The sequence below is a fragment of the Phycodurus eques genome, chromosome 15 (genome assembly GCF_024500275.1).
Source record: "Phycodurus eques isolate BA_2022a chromosome 15, UOR_Pequ_1.1, whole genome shotgun sequence".
Lineage (NCBI taxonomy): Eukaryota > Metazoa > Chordata > Actinopteri > Syngnathiformes > Syngnathidae > Phycodurus > Phycodurus eques.
The window spans coordinates 19,813,821-19,834,807 of NC_084539.1; the positions used below are offsets into that span (position 1 = coordinate 19,813,821).

General features: G+C 41.9%; 3 protein-coding genes across 8 annotated transcripts in view; 1 reads left to right on the plus strand and 2 right to left on the minus strand.

The window, feature by feature from the left end:
- Positions 1–138: 138 nt before the first annotated feature.
- LOC133413822 (histone H4) lies at positions 139–1,057 on the minus strand. The gene has a single exon (XM_061698662.1). The coding sequence runs from the start codon at positions 1,040–1,042 to the stop codon at positions 731–733; it is 312 nt and encodes a 103-aa protein (XP_061554646.1). The 5' UTR covers positions 1,043–1,057; the 3' UTR covers positions 139–730.
- A 4,046-nt stretch (positions 1,058–5,103) lies between these two features.
- arid6 (AT-rich interaction domain 6) lies at positions 5,104–15,678 on the plus strand. 5 transcript variants are annotated; one of them, XM_061699124.1, is made up of 8 exons: positions 5,104–5,377; positions 10,144–10,210; positions 10,332–10,394; positions 11,310–11,463; positions 11,797–11,849; positions 12,082–12,179; positions 12,268–12,427; positions 13,917–15,678. In XM_061699124.1, the coding sequence occupies exons 3-8, from the start codon at positions 10,386–10,388 to the stop codon at positions 15,228–15,230; spliced, it is 1,788 nt and encodes a 595-aa protein (XP_061555108.1). In that variant the 5' UTR covers positions 5,104–5,377; positions 10,144–10,210; positions 10,332–10,385; the 3' UTR covers positions 15,231–15,678. The 5 variants fall into 5 exon arrangements, with proteins under 5 accessions (XP_061555108.1, XP_061555109.1, XP_061555105.1 ...); XM_061699121.1 differs by lacking the exon at positions 5,104–5,377 and adding an exon at positions 6,750–10,060; XM_061699122.1 differs by lacking the exon at positions 5,104–5,377 and adding an exon at positions 6,750–10,046.
- A 2,515-nt stretch (positions 15,679–18,193) lies between these two features.
- zgc:162472 (uncharacterized protein LOC553495 homolog) overlaps positions 18,194–20,987 on the minus strand; it is a 22,529-nt gene continuing 19,735 nt past the window's right edge. The window contains exon 26 of one of the 2 annotated variants that reach the window (XM_061698519.1): positions 18,194–19,741. In XM_061698519.1, coding sequence (XP_061554503.1) covers positions 19,637–19,741 — 105 coding nt within the window. In that variant the 3' untranslated portion in view covers positions 18,194–19,636. The remainder of the gene's footprint in view (positions 19,742–20,987) is intronic. The other variant, XM_061698518.1, reaches the window with a different exon arrangement.

The following is a 20,987-nucleotide window of genomic DNA, read 5'->3' on the forward strand; positions in this document are numbered from 1 at the left end:
AATGCGGCCCTGTGTGGCCGTACGTATTGCACATGCCAAAACCCGCCACTGATGATTGAACATTGTCACACACAAACATATTAGCTGCTTACGGTCTTGTTTTACTAACAGTGAGACAGATTAATATTGAGTGTCACCAACATACTGGAAAGCCTTTATTAGCTGTACAAGTTAAAGTACAGCAGATACAATATTGCGGGTAAAGAGCAAATATTTAATAATGTGATTTTATTGTGCATGTTTCTGAGGAAGCAAATTACAGCTCATTTTATGTCACTGCATAGTCAAGCCATGTTCACCTCCACGCTTTTGCTCACGTACTACATAGTGAGTGCCCAGAACTACTACTATGGCGCCATCTAGTGCTAAGACACTGCATCACACTATTGTTAGATTGCTGCACGACTTGGAAAAAGACAATGACAACACTTTTGTCGTCTGAAAGGAGGAAGGAAAAGTGGAATAAGTGTTTGATTTTCATTTCTAAAACGAAAATGGAACACAGCACCTGACACAAACCGAAGTGGGCGTGTTGCATTTTCACCAAGACCAGGACTCATGCTGGCCAGTAGATGGCGACAGCGCGGTGCCTTCACGTGCCAAACGTTGGAAAACACGAATGAAGAAGAAAGCTGTTATCAAATAACTGCAGCGAGAACAGAAAAGCTCCTATAGAATGTGTGTGTGTGGTCCTTAAAAGGACCTTTTTTTGTTTAATTCGACGGCGATTTCAACCGCCGAAGCCGTAGAGAGTGCGGCCTTGCCGTTTGAGGGCGTAGACCACATCCATGGCGGTGACGGTCTTCCTCTTGGCGTGCTCGGTGTAGGTGACGGCGTCGCGGATGACGTTCTCCAGGAAGACCTTGAGCACGCCGCGGGTCTCCTCGTAGATGAGGCCCGAGATGCGCTTGACGCCGCCGCGGCGAGCCAGGCGGCGGATGGCGGGTTTGGTGATACCCTGGATGTTGTCGCGGAGGACTTTGCGGTGACGCTTGGCGCCTCCTTTCCCCAAACCTTTGCCTCCCTTTCCTCGTCCGGACATCGTGCTCTCCGTAGAAGGCGATGAATCCAAATGACAACCTCGCTCTGAACGGGCTGTCTTATAACAAGACTGCGGACCTGAGCGAGGAATGAGGCACGTCACTCAGAAGCCCCTCCCACATGTCGTCACTCAACACAATGCCGCCTTTTTTGTTCTCCATTCTAATTCAAATATGACGGAATTCACACAGATTTCAGTTTTATTTACGGCAACAATACAACTAATAAGCAATAATTTTTGTTTGGTTGAATATGTTTGGATCCTACGCGATATTTGAACAGTTGAGCAACATGTACAAACAGACAATATAATACTCAGAGGTGGAACAGTGGATGACTGGTTAGCACATCTACCTCACAGTTCTGAGGACCGGCGTTCGAATCCCGGCGTCACCAGTGTGGAGTTTGCATGTTCTCTCCGTGCCTGCGTGGGTTTTCTCCGGGTACTCCGGTTTCCTCTCACCCCCCCCCAAAAAAATGGTTGCAATATTTTAACATTGATTATATATGACAATTTAATATTTTAGTCAGAATCACATGACTTCTTGCACGATTTGCTTTTGCGGGCCACATCAACTGATGTGGAGGGCCGGGTCTGATATATATATATGTATATTTTACTCACAGTGAAGAACCAAATTATGAGCAGCTCGGTGACGCCGCCGGTGGCCGGAGCGCAACTTGCGGCCGGCCTTGGTGGCCATCTTGCCATTCTCTATAAGTACAAGAGAGTTGCTTTTTTTAAAAAAATAAAATAAAAGAATCAACATTCACGAGCCGTATCGCTTATTCAAGCAAGCCAGCTCTGATTGGTGCGTTACGGAAATGCCCGCGCAAAAACCGATCGACTATTGGCCGGAATGAATTTGAATCGAGCCAGTCAGCAACCGCAACCAACTTAATGACCGCCGAAGAAGAATGATTGGAATAAATCTTTTCAATCGCTCGTTGAAAAATGTAGGTCGACATTTTAGCCAACTGTGTATTAATGATAGTTAGGAGTGTGAATATCATAGACATTTAATCGCAAGTGTCCCTCATGCATACATTTACACTAATGTAAGAAACCAAAAGTATTGTCAAAACTGTCAGCTTAGTAACACTCCAGTCCTGGGCTTTGCGCTGACGTCACTGTCGGTTTTTCTCTGCCAGACATAATTTCGAATTCCGCTTTTGCGTCTTTCAAACACGGTAGCTAACCAGCTCGGGAGCAGAGAATTTATACACACAGTTGCTGCTTGTTGATTGGCTAGCTGAACGGGGAAACGGTTGTCCAATCAGCTGCCGCATTGCCCTAACTTGTGTGCAACTTTGCCTCCTGTCCTTTGCCACGCCTCCAAGTCCACTGGGCCCAAAGCGAAATTTGAATTGGGTGCCCTCTATTTGTGCCAATATTTATTCTTCAATCAGTCATTGTTAAATATCCCATTGAGGCATTATAATGAGCATAATACATTTTCCCAAATCCCGTCATTCAAGCCTGTCATGTGCAGTTTACCAACGGGTGTTTGGAGGACCTTCACTCGATGAAGTTAGCAAACAATGCCAACGCTATCATTCATTCCAGTTAAGTTCTATAAACTAGCATTCACACATATTATTCATATAATTTGGTTAGATGATGAAGATGTAGACAAAGGTGGCTGATGTAGATGAAGATCGAATGAATGAACTCAAAAGTGCTCCAGTACAACAATACAACACGCTTAGGGTGCGAGGTGCAGGGGCTTCTGAAGTCAACTCTTTTTGTAAACAAACTTAAGTTTTATTTTTCTGGGATTGATTTGAAGTGCTACAAATAACTGTACATAATGAATTATGTCATAAAAAAATGTATCTTCTCAACACTGAGTACAGGTATACTTACTCTACTACTTACTGGTACCTCTTCCCCTGTGTGTGCTGGTGTCTCGACACTAGATGGCGCCATTGTAGTATCCATGTGCAAACGGTTTTGTGGCCAATCTTTTATATGCTTGACTTTTTTTTCTTCTTGACATCTGTTATTCCTCATTGACCTTATTTTTTTTATTTTTTTAAATTCTGAAATGTTTTGTACTTTTGAACTTTTACTTTAAAGTCTATATTTGTTACTTTTTGATTCTTTGAGATTCCCTCTCTCGCTATATATATATATATATATATATATATATATATATAAATATACACACACACACACAGGCATGCTAAAAAAATATTTTATTTCTAGCCATGTCTCTCTTAGCTCTCTATTATAGCCATTTAAGGCTTTTTATTTTTTGAATGACGTCGGTAACTTGCGTCTGCTGTCTTATCCAAATGCATCTTTTCTTGTCGCGAATGCTTATTTTCAACATTTGGCGTTCCATGTTCCTTTAGGGTTACACGTAGTCTCTGTATAACTTTGGCATTCGTAGTCCAAGTTTCACTACCGTAAGTGAGTACTGGGGTCTATTAGTGTTGGTCAGGTTCCATTTACATTTACACACTTAAACATACTCTTCCCATTGTTATTTGTAGTCTGTACTCTTATGCGTACCTTACAGTCTTATTTGCTCAATATTTTACAATAAATATTAGAATGGGTAATAACATTTATAGGAGGGGGGGGGCGGGGGGGGGGGGGGGGGAATCCACGTGTGACACATTTAAGTCATTCACTGCCATTGACGGCTGTTGAATTGAAATATCCATGTTAACACGGAGGACTGGCAGTGAATGAGTTTTAATTGGCGTGAGGCAGTTAAGTATGTTTGGAATTGGGAGCGGTGTAATGACACCAAATGAACCTGAATCTAGCACACAGCTATTCTGACAAAAGGCTGTCCTTATTACAAGATGGCAATTTATTTAAAAAAAAAAAAAAAAAAAAAAAAAAAAGGATGATGCTAGGCCACACCTTAAGCAGAAATGATTGTCATTAGATAACTATGTGAATCACTTAACTTCTTGGAGTCCATGAAATTAGCTTGTTGGCCTCATAACCAAACTTATCGTTACAATCATTTAACCTATTAGGCCAGCTCTCATTGGCCAATCAGGTGATCGGCCACAGGTCAATCGCAGGTCACATAAAGACAAATGGCCATTCGTATGCACATACATACTTACATAGTACATATACACCCATGAACCTAAATTAATTGATCATGCATGTGGTTTGGAATGTGGGAGGAAAGGGGAATGCCTGTGGAGAGCAAAGAAAAAAAAAATGGCACCGTGCGAACATTGAAATTCCATACAGAAATCTCAGAGCACTCTGAGGCAGACATGCAAAACACGTTTAACACTGTGAGATTTCAGTCTTTGTTTTTTGTTTTGTTTTTAATTCCGCCCCCGAAGCCAGTTTCATTTAGCAATATGAAATTTGGTGGACGTGTCTATCACGAGTAGACGCACACACACAAAAAAAAAAACGTCTCAAGAAGCCATGCCTGAAATGACACAGAATGTCAGCCATTTTGGTTCAACGTGGACCTTTAGGATTGGTAGCACCCTCCAGAATTGTTAAGAATTCCGTCCCCGAAGCCAGTTTCACGTGGCAACATAAAATGTGGTAGAACAGTCTTATCAAGAGTTGATCCAGAGAAAAAAAAAAAAAAAAAAAAAAAAAAGTGTTCAAGGACCCCGTGCCTGAAAACACACAGGAACTCAGCCATTTTGGTTCAAAGCGGTCATTTTGACTTTTGAATTTCAAAAATTCAGCCGCAAAAGCCTGTTTCACTTCGCGCCATGAAATTCGGGAGGCATGTCTATCGTGATGACAATTCTCAAAAAGTCCAAATGCATTTTTTTATTTGAAAATATGGTCTCCCTCAATCACCTATTTTCAGTTATCGTGGGTGGTTCTGGAAATTATCCCCCGCCCTGAAAAAAATTCACAGACATGCCTTTCAGGCAGAAATGCCCCGATGTAATAACGTCGCCACCGACGCTGTAATTTACTGTTGCAAGAATGCGGCGTGACGGCATCTTTTGTCAGAGGTGTAATTGGGCAAATCGTCAATTACATGACGATTGACAACAATTTTGGACCAACCTTCTCCTCCAAGCGATGCCAAAAAAAACTAAACCATCTGGAGGAACTGAAAAACGTCTCGTGGACGATGCGCCACGGACACGCCGGTGATCATCAAGCACCGTCGCTGTTATCACGTTAGGTCAGCCGTTGCAATTGCGACGCTAGGTGCAGTCCACGCCAACGGGACGGAATACAAGAGCGGTTTCCGTGATTGCGGACAGACCGCGCGTTCTGCAGCAGCCGTGGCCGAACCTTAACGACGTTTGGCCAAAAGGCGTTGTGAAAAGAAAATGTCGTCAATTAGTTTGTTCTTGGGCGTTCCGACATCGCCGGCAGGTAATTGGGCCCAACCGTGCTCTCGGTTAAATGCGGCAATTAGAGTGAAATTGGCATGACCTTCACCGTGAACACCATGGGAGTGAAATCTTTTTTTTCTTCTTCTGAAGTTCGTCTTATTCAGTTTTTCCATTTGTCACTTTTTCTTTCCATTTTTTTTACTCGTTTCCTTTTCCTTTTTGTACGTTTGACTTTGTGTTTCAGTTTCATATTTGACGTTACATTTTTCTCTTATTTTTGACTTTCATTTTTAATTTTCTTGAATTTTACTTTTTTAAATGACTTTTCTTATTATTACTTTGTACTCTAGCCTTGTCTTGTTTTAATCTTCATTTCTGTTATGTGTGACTTTAATTTGGAACTGTTGACTTTTTTTTATTTTTCACTTTTTTTCATTTTCAAATGTTATTTTTTCACTTTTTCTATTTCTTTTGAATTTTCACTTTTGTTGCTGGTCACACTTTTATGTTGGATTTGTTAACTTTTGTCTTTTTAGTTTTCACTTTTTGAGTTTTACTTTTCATATTTCCATTTTTTTCCTCTCTTTCTTTTGACTTTGGCCTTTTTCATTTATCCTTTTTTAATTTTCACATTTGTCACATGGCCTTTTTTACTTTATTTTCATTTTTAAGTTTTTAATTTTGGCTGTTTTTCTTTTTTGTTTACTTCTTTCCTACTTTTACCATTTTTAGTCTTTTGAAGTTCAACTTCTTTAGTTTTGACTTTGTTTTGACTTTTTTCAGTTGTTACTTTTTTCGGTTTTACAATTGTTGCCTGTTCCATTTTACTTTGGCAGATTTTACTTTTTCATTTGATACTTTTCTAGATTTTCATTTTTTTTAGTTCAGACGCGTTCAATGTTTTTTTGTATACATTATTTAAATCCAACTGTTTATTTGTATGTAATTCTCACAGTGTAGGAACTGTGACAACAGCAAGGAAATTCTTCAGCTTTAGACCTGGCACTTAGTGGAAATACCACATTTGTCTTCATTATTGGCTTTCAGCCTGCTCGAAGTTGCAACTGTTGCCTGAAATAACAAGCGGACTACAAAAACGAGACTTGTGCAAAAACTAAAGGCACGCCCTTGACAAAGAATTCAAAGCGGTGCGAGATGCGCGTCGACGCCGGCGCGGTAATATGCACGTTCACGTATGGAATCATCCGGCTGTTCTAGTCGGGCTGCAAATGTCATATTTGCCGTCACCTCTGCATTCCGTATGCAGATTCGACGCTCGGGCCTCCGCGGGGTTTGCGAATGTCACAAGTCGGACTCTTGGTTAAAGTCCGGCGACATGGCCGCATGTTCCCGATGACGGAGATCGGACGCGGGGACTGGAGATGCATGTGGTTTTTTTTTTTTTAAAATAAGGAACGTAGCACATTGTACTTTAGAAAAACATGTAGTATTAACATCTTTAAATCGAATGTAAAGAACAGGTTGTGCATTATGACTAGTTCAATGCGGCGCCTTCTGGTCTGTGCGACTCGGCCACCAGGGGCAGTGTTAGACAGTCACGCAGACACGAAAGAGCAGAGTTTCACAACTACTGCTAGTGACGCAGCAATCTGGATTAATATTAGTTGTTTGCTTTGCAGAGGATGAAGAATATGTGCCTGCGAGTATTGTGCTATTGTTTTGTCTACGTGCCACTGCACCGTTTGTGTTTGAATATCCGTTACTTAAAGTGGTATGACCCATTTTCTTTGTTTTACATCGAGTTTGACAGTCGACTTTAACTAGGACTGGCATTGAACATCTTGAAGCCTCTTTTTTTGAAGATCATCTCACGATGCCAAATGGCCGCGTGTTGTGAAGTGAGCCGAGTTCACTGCTACCAATTTTTGCTCGCAGGTCCAAAAAACTGTGAGCGCAAATTCCGAACAGCAAGTAAGGACTGGGTTTGTTTCCAGCATTGAAATACTGTAGCTAGCAAGCGAGCTTAACATAAGTAACTAACAACACTGCATTAGTCCTTGCGTCAAGGCTGTATTCCACACTGTTGTTTTCCCACAAAGCCTGACAGATTACACTTTGAAGTTAACTTTATAACATAGTGTATTTACATGCTCATAACTCCGTAATTGAAAGAGCTGTGGGTAGTTATAATAATGACAATAATTACCGACTCGCTCCACATTATTCCTTATAGACCGCATACATCTGGTTCATCTGCTGTCAGCGTGATTGATCGTAATAATGCATTTGATGTCAAATGATGCGTAGATTTTGCCCTTCAGCTCCTTGCTGTCAAACAAAAGTACTGAACCAGGGAACAGTTGGGCATTCGAAAGTTTAGAGATCAATTTAAATTCAGAGAGAAATCTGAAAGCCCGATATTTTTGTGAGTGAAGTAGATATATAATAAAAATAGGTGACTGACAGACTATGACTATGATGTCATCCTTCCCAATATACGATTCCTGACATTCAGAGCTGAAGACAGATGGACGAGCGTGACGTTCACGTCTTGACTTCCGTCTGCCGGCTGTATCAATGTTGCCTTTGTTTTGCTGAGAGGCGGTTAGAATCAACAAAAACATGCTTGCATTACCACAAGTAATTCTGCAAGGGGCTGGCGACAAAGGTTTGAACTCTTTTTTTTTTTTTTTTTTTTTTTTTTTACTTTTTCAGTGTCTCCAAAGAGCCCCTCCGATGAATGCCTAGCACCAGTTAACTTTTGTTTTCACTTTTTTTTCTCTCTTGACTCAATTTTCACATTCAATTGTAGTTGTTAAAAATGCTTTTTTTAATTATTATTATTTTTATTTTAAGTATTTGCCATTTACTATTTTATCTTTTTACATTTTTGTTTTCCACTTTTTAAAATGTCACTTTTCTGTTTTTGTCTGTATTATTTATTATTTTTGTTGACCTAAGTTTTCACATCTTTTTCACTGCTGAAAAATAACCTTTGACTTTTCTTTGCAGTTTAAATTCTTTTTTGTATTTATTTTTGTTGTTTAATTTTGTTATTATTTTCAATTGTATTTTTCACTTTTTATGTTTACTTTAATTTTGGCCTTTTTCCATTTTATTGTTTCTTGTTATTGTTCTACATCAACGAGGACAAAAAAATGAACTTAAATGATTTTAACAAATGGCTGCAATATAACAAAGAGTGACAAATTTAAGGGGGGGTCTGAAAACTTTCCGCCACCCACTGTAATGATCACGCCATTCCAACGGAGCGTCTTTGCGTTGTATGTGATTAACGCTTGCCGAATCTCCTTCCTGTCGAACCGGCTGAGCCGCACGAGATGAAATCGCATCTCGACATCTTTGCCTAATGATAGATAAATATCAGGGAATGTTCAGGTAACATACAGTATCTGTCCGTCCCCCAGTGAGCCGATGGTACCCTGTCCGCGTACGGAATGATGGTTAAATATCGTCACACGTAGACGTCCAAAACTGACATTTGCTGCAAATTGGGTGTTAAAAGCCACAATTAATCAATCAAGGACGCGTCACAGTTATTGAGTGAAACAGCGACTTTCGGAGCCGTATTTGGTAACTTCGACTCAAGTACCACGACTATACTATATGGTATGTACTAAGTCTTATTGTCTAAACTATGTGGCTTACTACATATCATAGTATATATTATATGGCTTAGTTTATCTTCGGCACACATTTCGAACCATACGAGGGTTGAGGTTGAAGAAATGTGAAAAAGAAAAACATTACGGTGACACATTTTGATGGATATAGTATTGATGTAAATGAACTTTTTTTTTTTTTTTAATTTTCCCTTTTCACATTTCTTTTTGTATTTTTCACTTTTTCCAACTAATTTTGACATTTTTGTTTCAGATTTAGTTTCAACTTCCATTTTTGAGTTTTCCCTTTTTGAATTTTCCATTTTTTTTTGTATTCACTTTGTCATTTTTTAATTTTTTTCACTTAAATTCTACAATTTCCTTTTTTTTATTTTTCCCTTTTTATTTTTTATTGTGTTTGTTTATATTTGTGACTGTTTAACTTATTTCAACAATATTGATATAAATACAAATGTATTCATCTTAAAGATAACATTTACACATTTATAAAAATGTACAAAAATATAGATTTTCATCTCAAAAGTAATTCAATCCCCTGATAAATACCTAAAGGTATATACAACTACTTTTTTTTTTTTTAAGTGTATCATAGCAATCCCTAGAATAGGAGGGACACCGTTGCGATTGAGCCGTGAAAAACAACAGCTAAGTATTCAAGCTATTCGTGCAATTTGTTAAACTTCTTAAACTACCACTCAAATCAGGAACCCGAATGCCAATCAATTAGCATTAGCGTAGCATCGGGAAGCGATACATAGACAAAAAAAGCACCAAAAAAAAGTTTTAAAAAAGGATTGCACAGACGATCCTGCGACAAATTAAACAAAACTTGAAATAGGGATGTTTTATACAATCTAATCTCAGTTTGCCAAAAATAGACGGGCAGCCGTTGAAATGTTGCATTTCCTGCTTGTGCGTGGATAATTATTATCGTTAATATGACGACATGACATGACATGCTGAGCCTACATATATTCAGCGCTGCCATCTGTTTTTTTTTTTTGGGTACCCGGCAAATATCTTCACATTCAATCGAATCCTCATGCCCTCCGATGCCAATCTGAGCGTAAAGTGCCAACGCGTCGCCCTGTCAAAGGAGACTCAGTACTATGACTTGGGTTACTATTGCTTACTTCAAATGCCAAATTGCGCCACGCGGTCGATTTCAGAATCAGAATCACAATCAGAATCATCTTTACAGCGCTGCAGTTGTTCAAGAGCCGGTTGGACCTGTCAAACCGTGCAAATCTCAGCAGCGGGACGTTGAAGTACGCAGCCCGTGTGACGCTGTCATACACTTGCAAACAGCCGCTGGGACGTACACGTGTGTGTCTGTGTCTGTGTCTGTGTGTGTGTGTGTGTGCGTGCGTGCGTATGTGTGTGTTGCAGTGGTTTCAGATGGCACCCGGTGCTGACTAATCAGCACCCTCACTTGCACCCGTGATGGAAATGGTGAGTACGGGAAGTTTTCGTCCTTTCAACACAAATACATTTAGGCTTACGATTGGGGATTTTGGAGTTAGGTTTGGGGTCAGGGTAGGGTTAGGGTTGCATGTTGGGGTTAGGATTTGTGTTTAGAGTTAGGAGTTTGGGGTCATATGGTTTGCGGTTGCAGACGGGTGTACGGTTCAAGGTTATGATTTGTGGTTAGGATTGCAGTAGCAGACGGGGTTAGGATTAGGTTTGCGGGTAGGGTTAGGATTGAAAATTTCAAACCCATTACACCGAGCGACACGGCTGAACGCGGGTCAACCGTCACGGAGCGTGCGTGGTTCTGCAACTCGAGTGATGGACAACTATTCGCAATTTGAATCGCAGTGTAGCGACATTACAGACGTAACGGCCAATCCGAAATGCCATGTCGTATCACCTGAGCTTTCGCAAACAAAAATGAGCTTCCCGGGTATGGAGCCAGATCCAGCCGCCTGCCATCTGGCTGGTCCAACAAAATAGATACAGTATATACATTGTGTTTTATAATAATACTCAACTATATTTAGAATCGCAGATTGACCTGTGGCGTACAGTTGGGGTTGACGTTAAACTTGGTTTAGGGTTCGGGCTCAGGGATTAGGTTTAAAGGTTTCAGATTGCAGCTGCGCTTGGGGTAAGGCTAGGGTGAAACTGAAGATTTTGGGTGTTTTGGGTGAAAAATGGGTGTTCGCACGTTGCTCAAATGGAGTCAAATAGCGGTTACGTGCCTTGACAGATTCCGTAAGGGTAACACGTCATCCACGAAAGGACGCATTGTTGCAGCGATGGCGCGGCTGTCAGATTTGATTAATGTGTTTGACGACCATTCGTCAATAAGAAACAGAACGGTGAGCCTTTTGTCAAAGCCATATGTGTTGTTTTGTGTGCTCTCAGGCACATATGGCCAAGGCTCACCTGGGCGTCCCGGAGGAGCACCGCAGGGAGTTGGTGGGCATGAACGAGGAGGCCTTTCTGAAGAATCTCTACCTTTTCATGAAGAGGCGAGATACGCCCATCGAGAGAATCCCTCATCTGGGCTTCAAACAAAGTACTTGAGTGGTTTTGAAATTGTCGGACAAAAACAATAATAATCATGTACACACACACACACACACACACACACACACACACACACACACACGTACTGGAAGCAGCACAGACAAGAGGGAAGACCACGACATGAGAAGCTTGTTGGGAATACATTAAAACAATTTCATGGAACAAACATTGTAATGTAGGTTCCAAATGCAAGTCAGTGCTTCTGTTTGTGTTGAGGCCAGCAGACAAGTCGTAAAACGTCCTACCACTTGTTTAGTCTGATTACATCAATATTGTGAGAATTTGTAAGACAATTCTTCTACTCTTTGTTCTTTCCTCACAGTTGATCTGTTTGTGATGTTCAAGACGGTCAGAGACTTGGGGGGTTACCATCAGGTACGTTTTTTTTAATTATGTTTTTCCTCGTTTTCACTTTGCCTCTTCTTTCTGTCATTAACATTCAAACACCGGAAAGTGAACAAAATACAATAGCATGGATGAAAGAAAGAACATTCTCGTTTCTCCCTGCGGCCTCTCAGTCCAATTTTATGTGGCATCGCCTTGTAAGAGGTTTAACTAATAATGCTTTGCGACATGGAGATGATTGATGGAGCTTTTGTCTGGGCAGGTGACGGCACAGCAGCTTTGGAAGCAGGTCTACAACTCGCTGGGAGGAAACCCTCGCAGCACAAGCGCTGCCACCTGCACCCGTCGCCATTACGAGAAGTAAGTCACCGGGGAGATAGGGGGCGAGGGGGTGTCAGTTATGTGTCGGGCTCTAACCTCACCGGCATGTTGTCGGCGTCCCGCAAAGGCTGTTGCTGGCGTACGAGTGCCACCTGAAGGGAATGCCGATGAACGTGGTGTCGCCACATGTGGCGGAGCACTACCGCTATCATGGCTACGGCGCGGAGGACACGGACAGTCCTAGACAAATCAAACGCATGATGATGTCAATGCCGCTGCACCACCAGGTTAGCAAAATGTTACTTCTTTCTGGTGAGACGAAAGATGTCCAAAGCTAGCTCAAGTGTTTTGAAAGTAAATTTCCTGTCAGGGCTGCAAGAAGAAATGATTGACTAGCCTAACTTTCCAACTCCTTTCACACTGTCCATCGAAGTTGGCGTTTTCCTGGCTCTCTCTCATTTGCAGTCTTCAGATGTAGTATCAGAGAGAAGTATGTTCGAATAGTACAGAACAGTGTGTTGTGGGTGTGAAAGTGGACTTTAAGGTGGAGGTGAGACAGGGATCAGCTCTCAGCCCCTTCCTTTTTTGCAATACTGACATTTAGAAAGGTGCAGGCATGCACTGGAAAGGAGAGGGATAAAGATTAGCCGAAGACAGACATTATATGTGCACGAATGAGAGGGGTTGAGGGAGAAGAGATAGCGAGGGTGGAGGACTTTAAATACTTGGAGTCAACAGTGCAGAGCAATGATGAGTGTGGTAAGGAGGTGAAGAAACAGGAGGTCCAATCAGGTTGGAATGGGTGGGGGAAAGTGTCAGGTGTGTTATGTGACAGGAGCGTCTCTGCTACGATGAAGGGGAAGGTTTTATACGACAACGGTGAGGAGGGCCGTGATGTACGGAATAGACGACAGGAAGCAGCGCTGGAGGTGGCGGAAACAAAGATGTTGAGGTTCTCTGTAGGAGTGAGTAGGTTGGATCGGATTAGAAATTAGCTCATCAGAGGGGACAGCCAAGGTTAGACATTTTGGAGAGAAATACAAAGTGCAGACTTTGAGAGTTTGGACACATCCAGAGGAGACCTTGAGGAAGATCTAAAAGAAGGTTGATGGATGCAGTAAGGGACGACATGAGGGCAGTTGATGTTAGAGAGGAGGATGCAGAAGAAAGGCATAGATGGAAAAAGATGACACGATGTGGCGGCGCCCAAGCAGACAAGCCGAAAGGAAAAGGAAGAAGAGGACGTAGTATCAGGGTAGGCGTCCGATAATACTTCGGGAGTGGTAAGATGCCACCTGTGCTAGTAAGGGGACGTGCTTAGAGTGTGTAGTTGAAGACCCGGGAACTCATTGGTCATACCCTAGACAACTCCAGTGAGCCAAATTTGCCAGCAAGGCAGTTGATGTAATGTAAGAAATTATGGAATCATAGATTAACTTCTGTACTTTCTTACATAACTAAGTCTCAGATATGTGACTCGCTTAATGAAGACTAATGACTGATTTCGACGGTTCAGTATGTTTGTGGTTGGGTGGATAGTTCCCGTTCGATTCAATCAGACGATGATGAAGTCAGACAAGATCATCGTCCTCGGATAAGAGAAGACAATGGTAGTCAGATAGAGCACAGTCCATGTTTAGGGCGTGACTTACACGGGTATAAAGAGAAGCTCGGGGAAGTATACTTTGAACAACCACTGGACTACTTTTGTTGTATGGTTGTTGTTCCCTCTAAACTGGCGTAATACCGAAATGTAAGCACTTTTATCTGCAACAGAACCATCCCAACGTTCAGCTTGGCCCTCATCGCAGCGGCTTTCCTCTCCCAGTCCAACCCCCCCGCTACTATCACCCAAGCCACACCATTCTGCCTTCTTATGCCCCCATTTCCGCTTCCATGATGACGTCACACAGCCCCCAGACAGCTCCCTCACCCAAATTCACCTACCCGCCGTGTGGTCCCGCCCCGACCGAACGTGTGAGGCCTCTGGAGCACTTGCGCTTCCTGGCCGAGCAATACAAGTCTTCTTCGGGACTGAGTGAGCCTCTCAACCTGAGCATTAAAGCGGAGAGTCAGAGGATGGACAGGAACCCCAAATCATCATTCTCCCCACCCTCGGTCAGCAAGAACCCAAAGTTTTTGAACACGCCCTCCTCGCTGTACACGCGGCTGTACTCGCAGGCAGCGAGTAAGAACGGCAGTAAGAAGCTGGATGAGGCGGCCATGATCAGAGCGATGTCGGACCTCGCCAGGGTCAGGGAGGACTCCGTGGTTGACCTCACCTCTAGTAGTAGTCCAGAGTATGACTCTGCCTTGACAACGAGGACCGACAGCCATACCTGTATTACCAAGCGGAGCCCGGCAGAGTACGGGATTCAGAAACAAGAGCAAGAGGAGGGTCCAGCAGTGACTACGCTAAACCTCAACCACGGCCTACCCGGCTCACCTCCTGAAGACGATGGCAAAATGGAGATCGAGATCCCCCTGTCGGTGTTCCACAACTGGCTGCGGATGTACGGCCCGCCGGGTACGACGCACGACGCCAAGCAGCTACCTCGGCTCTTACAGGAGGCGGCGCAAAGGATCAAGGACACACCCCCGGGACAGTTGTCATTTCACCCGAACGCCCACCAGCGGCGCGCCAGCATCGAAGACCTCAGGGTACCTGGTAGAAAAGTGCCAACCCCAGGGTCCACCACCCGGGCGTCCGCCATGTGCCACATCCCCAGACAGAATCATTTCACCGGCTACGCAGCACAATCCCCTTCCAGCAGTGCTCCGAAACCCATCACCGGTCTGGACGCTTCTCAGTTTTCCCAGCCAGAAGTGACATCGTCAAGCGGCTCCAAGCCTCAGTCTTATTGGGAGGCCACCGTCAAGGACAGGCAGCCGCCCCAGAGCCCCGGCCCGGTTCCGCACGACCTCTTGGTGACAACGAGCCGTCAGCGAGACGGGGAGCCGAGTTGGAAGACGCCAGAGATGAACAACTCGTCTTTGCTGATGATGAATTCCAGCTCGGCAGCCCCCATGTTGCAGCTCACCAGCGAGGAGGTGATGAAGCTCAAGAAAATCATCTCCAGCTCTACGTGACACTCACGTGAATGTAAATGCATGTAAATATAGTGTAAATACAGTATTGGAAACTTCCAGTAAACTTCAGTGCCGCCTGGCTTGTTTGTACTACAGTGAAGATGGCTCTAAATTCAGACTTGCCTGCAAAACTGTAAAAACCCATTTAAAAAAAAAAAGATTGCTTAAAAAGAGTATGAAGAATAAACCACAAAATAACAGGGGTTGACTTTAAATACATAAAATGACAAAAGTAAATACACTCACGATTGTTTTTATAGGTTTCTTTGTTAAGAACTATTTGTTTAAAACACATCGCTGCAGCGGTGAAAAATCCTCAAAAGACGGGTTTGTGTGCCATTTGTGTTCAGTGTGGTAACATTCAAATTAGTGAATTGGTAAGTCAGTCAAGGTTTGAATAAACACCAGTCAAATATCCAGACCTTTCAAGTCTACTTTTTCCATGGCGACAGAACATTGTTGGTCTTTCATCAACTTGCTGAGTGGCTGGTAATTGCTATGTACGCCCTCAATTAGCTGATACACAGCCAAGAAACTATTATTAGTTGCGTTATTAGAGTAGAGCGTTCGGGGATTTTCAGCACGCCCATTGGTCGACATCTATGGAAGGACGTCATCGCATGCTAGGCCAAACAAGAGCAAACGAGTGCAAAAGGTGAATTTTGTTTTTGTATCCTTTGTGTTTTTCCACAGTTTTTCATCCGTTTGTGTGCACTACATCTGAGATTTTTCTTATGTAAAATTAGCACTTTGGTTGAATAGAGGTTGGGAAACAAACACTGCATTTGATTGTATAATGTAACTACACCCCAGGGGGTGAGCGTCACAATGACAGCGTGACAATGTGCGGCATTCAATAAAAGCCACAATTAGTCCGTTTGCTGGCATCAGGGTTCGTTTGGAAGAACAGCTTGTGCCTTATTTAATTGCCTTAAGTGCTGTTGCTTCACTTACACCAATCTTGGGAAACAGACCCAACAGGTCGTTTGATGCCAATATGTAATTACCTCCTGTTATAAGTCTGTCTCTTCCACGGTAACGGCAATGTGTCAAATGGCGAGCAGCTCCACAATGACATGCTTTTAACACTTGATTTTGGGGCCCTCCAAAACGAGAGGGGGCAGCATATTCACAGGAAGTGAATGAAATTACAGTTTATGATAATATTATAGCGAAAACCCGCTATATCGCCATTCATCATTATTGTGGATTTTTAACCCATTGTTGTTGTTGTTTTTTTAGCCCATAATTTCTTAGGTATTTTCTTTTGGTATGTTCGGTGCTTATATTGTCACAGAACATAATTTTCTGTGGTTCCTGAAAGTTCAGTCAAAATATGTCGATTGTAATTCTTGATCCTTGAGGCATGTGTACTGCCCTTATTGACAAAAGTGTCAGATATTATCGTTATCTCTTTGTAACTCACGCAAACTGCGATGCATACTCTGGAGTTATTCCAAGCATGTGAGCTGTATGTCTGTTGGAAAAGTAATTGCACATTCCGACATTGGGCGGTACCAAATTAGTCTTGGTGTTTTTGTTATGATGCTGGAGATGACTGTGTATGAGAATGGTTTCAAAAAATATATATATATATATATATATTTTTTTTTTTTTTTTAATTCCTCATATCAGCCTAAGGATAAAGTACAGTACTTAGTAGTCAAAGTAGAAGTACAGACTCTGAAATGTGCTTAAGTCGAAAAGTAAAAATGATTTTTTACAGTGAATTGCAAACAATATCCGTTTTTATAATTTGTCACGACAACAACAACAAAAAACATACTCAGGCTTTTATGCTATTAAAAATACACGTTTCTTGTATTTTGTTTATTCAGATGAGAGAGTTTTTTTTATGCCAGAGGCTGTAGTTTTTTAGGCCGGCACACGCTAACGCATTCGCGACGAATAATCCTTGGAATTGACAACATCAAACAATTCTTCTCCGAATCAGTTTTGTCACGGCCTCTCTAATTACGTCTTTTTACGTTGTGTCGCCATCTGCGGAGCTTGACAAAAAGTAACGGGCACATATCATTCAGCCCTCAGCTCAAACTACATGACAGACATTTGAGCACATACATGCTGCTAGTTATATACCCCACAATCCGATATATAGTTTGCGCAACCTACTTCTACATTCAGCAAAACAGGTCTGAGCACTTCCTCCCGGTTTGGGTGAATGATGAAGGTGACAGCCATTTAAAGTCACCACAGAGCAACAGGATTTCGCTTTGTTTGCGTTTACATATATCACATCATATTTGCATATAAGTTCAGCTTCAAAGAATCATGTAATCGAACTGGGAATTTAACGACACTGAGCAGTCCTGTAAATTTTGGCATCAAGGAAAGATACCATTTTCAAGGTGGATGCATAGCTAACTAGCTAATATAGCTTGTACGCATTTAGCAAGAGCATAGCTAGCTAGCTAACTGCATGCTGCAGTGGTAGAAATGTGCCAAGTAATCATGATGAAGCAACTCGCATTGTTCTGCCTTCACACATTTTCGACAATTACACGTGTATCATGTTATTTAGAAACAAATCGCTGAAAGTACATGAACAAACTATTTACTACAACTCCAATTGCATGTGCTGTACTCGTGTTTTTTTTGATGAAATGCAACTAAAAGTAGACTGCATATTTTCACTGTTTCTTTAACATCTGGTATGCAAGGAACAGAGTCACATTTTAACCGGGACGGCGTTACACAATTCCATTTACATCATTTGTTTCCACACGCTTATTTTAGGCGCTCACTATCGCCCAATCTTAATGCTTGTGACTGTGAGTCAACCTGCGGTGACACACTTTTCCTAGCGACGCCGCCGTGAAGATCGAGGACACAGGAAATACATTTGTTTTATTACAGTTGTGCCTTGAGATATGAGTTTCATTTGTTTGGTGACCACACCATCTCAAATCATCTTTCCCTATTGAAATGAATGGAAATGTACTTAGTCCATTCCAGATTTTATTATTTATTTTTTTTTGTGTTAAAATGTACAGCTAATGTTTTCAATAACTGGTAATGTTTGTTCCAACGTTCAAACATGGTTTACATGAAATAAAAACTTTCAGGTTAAACTTTCAGGATACGCAAAATGAAATCATCATCATCAAATTATGCAGTGTTTATTTCAGTGTGCATACATATTTTACAGATAAGGCATGCCGTGACGGAGTTCTATTTTAGATAGCGTTATTGCATCATGCCGACCTGTGCGATAGTACACTCGCACATACTTTTTACCGCTGCATGAATGTATGTGTGCGTGGAGTTCACCTGCTGCTCAGAACACAGCAATGATCTCCGAGCGGGGGAAGGGGAGGGTCGCCGCCGTCGCGAGCAGATCGCAAACACTGCAAATGAATAAATGCAGAACACTGTGGTGGATGAGACACATTAACAACTGTGCATGAGATACACACATTATATTTATGTTATTAATAAATACAAAATGTCAGAACATTTCAGTGAAACTGGGTATTTACCCCAGCACACCTGATCGCTCACCGCGATAATTAATTGGTGTCCAACCTTTGTTTTTCAATAGAAGCAAATGCTTCCCTTCATGTGTAGCTTTGCCCGTTTAAGCTAATTTAAGGAACAGAAATGGCAACAAAATCAAATAGGGACCCACACTGCAAGACTGTACGGTTCAGTACAGGTGTGGCCAGGCAGTAAATTAACTTAAAACTCTTAACAAAACCAGGCAGGCTAACATTTTAAAAACAGTTCAAAGTGAATTATGCGGTCATGTTCAGAAGAGGCACTGGCAGCGGCAACAGATGAGGTTCATTGTGCAAAGTTCAATCAACTTAAACACTGACAAGAATAGCTGCTGTTCGCGTGGAAGAACGTGTTTATTTGGATTGTAAAGAAACTACTTTGTAACACGTTTCAGGTCGCTACAGGCAAACCAACAACAATAACATTTGCATAATTTGCCTAAGTCCCATTTAGCTCGTTGAAAAGTCGTTAAAACAGCGCGTTAAAAAGGCGTGTTTAAAAACACACGGAAGAGGAGGTTGCCGTTGCTTTACATCACTCCCACAATTCCACAGCAACATGCCACACGTCAGTCAGTGTTTTCTATTATTTTTATGTCTATGTAGAAAAATAAAAGGGAATCTAGGTCAACTGAAACATTTACATATACAAAGTGCCGGAGAACAAATATACATTATTCAAAAAAGGTTTGGAATATTGGGCTTCTAGGTCAAATTTCAGGATGGACCTAAAATACACAAAACAAGTTTAGAGAAGGTCCAAGTTCACCTAAAGAGGTTATAGTGCATTTTTGGTTCATCTGAAAATGGGACCCTCAAAGCCCAATAACTTTTTGTGAATTGTATACGTCATAAATTACAAAGGGAACGGCGCTAAACGAGTGCTTTTCACGTCTCCTCCACTTCAGTGAAAATGTCACTTAGGAAGTACTGAGAGACATTGGTGGGCTCCTCTTGGACCGCCACGCTGCTGTCGTCACGACACACGGAAACCTACAACACACACACACAAGCTTTACTTAAGCACTGTATCGAAAACCACTTGAGCATTTATTCCACATAGTACCCTATATACTAGTACGCTCTTCGCCCTCACGAGTAAGACAATTTAGACAAATAGCACACTTGGGTAGAAGTGTCCTACTAATAACTTTTCTTCTTCTTCTAATGCTACGTTTGGCCTCATAGTACACAAAAAAAATTTAAATCTTTTTTTTTGTAAACTTCTGTGCTGCACTATTAACACTACTAGGCCCAACAATTAGGCATTTCATGCACTAGTAGCCACCTGGACCATACTAGCAGCACCAATATGTCCGCGAGTAGTTTTGCCTCCTGAGTAACATGTAGTGGTCCGACTAGTATGACACAGTTGTCATACTTGTGTGTACAAATGTCATACAGCAGTGGAAAATCAGTTACTACTAATACACAGTCGTACTAGTACTAGCCTCTCGAGTCATGCGCTGAATTGTCTTAGTGAGGACAAAGAGTGTACTAGTACACTGACCTTAAGATGGTTATCTAGGATAAGGAGAAAATCCTCAAAGGGCTTTATGGAAAGCAGTTTTAGCAAAAATGTTACTCGTAAGACTCATTTTACTACTGCACCCGCTGTTCTACTAGTATGCTAAATTTTATTACTGGGAAGAAATACCGTTTTACAGAAAGCCGTTTGAGCATTTATTCGATACACAGCTTGATATGCAGCTTAAGCTCTGTCCTCGCGAGTAAGACAATTCAGCGCACCAGTAGAACAACTGTCTTGTCATGTTTTTTTCCACTACTCATTCCACTTTGGCCTTTCTTAAAACCATTAGGTGCTTTTGATACATAAAATTTCATTTAAAAAAAAAAAATAAATAAATAAAAGAATTATTATTAAATATTTTGGACAAACGTGAATTGTTCACTTCTGCCTGATGTTGGGCGTCAAAGAACGGTTTTCGCACGAAAGTTCATTTTCATTCAAGAGTGCCAGGTTTTGCTTAAGGACTTCCAGGACAAAGCCCGTCTGGACACATTATATACGAGGCTTCATATGTCGGGGATGAACGCCGTATTTGGCAACCACCATTCACGTTTGCATTCGGCAGGCACGTTGCAGCAGCCTGTGTGCGCGAGGTGCGTTCAGGGACACGCGTAAATGAGAGTGAATGTGTTCTTTGGTTGTTTTGTAATGGAGTACTGGATACTAGTGTGGACTAAGTGGGTGGCAACAATGAGGAAATGAAATGCC

Bases quoted from the DNA above. Each gene is read 5' to 3' on its own strand.
- LOC133413822 (XM_061698662.1), bottom strand. From the start codon at position 1,042: ATGTCCGGACGAGGAAAGGGAGGCAAAGGTTTGGGGAAAGGAGGCGCC.
- arid6 (XM_061699124.1), top strand. The intron at 11,464-11,796 runs GTACTTGAGTGG...CTTTCCTCACAG, and splicing joins TCATCTGGGCTTCAAACAAA to TTGATCTGTTTGTGATGTTC. The intron at 12,428-13,916 runs GTTAGCAAAATG...TATCTGCAACAG, and splicing joins CAATGCCGCTGCACCACCAG to AACCATCCCAACGTTCAGCT.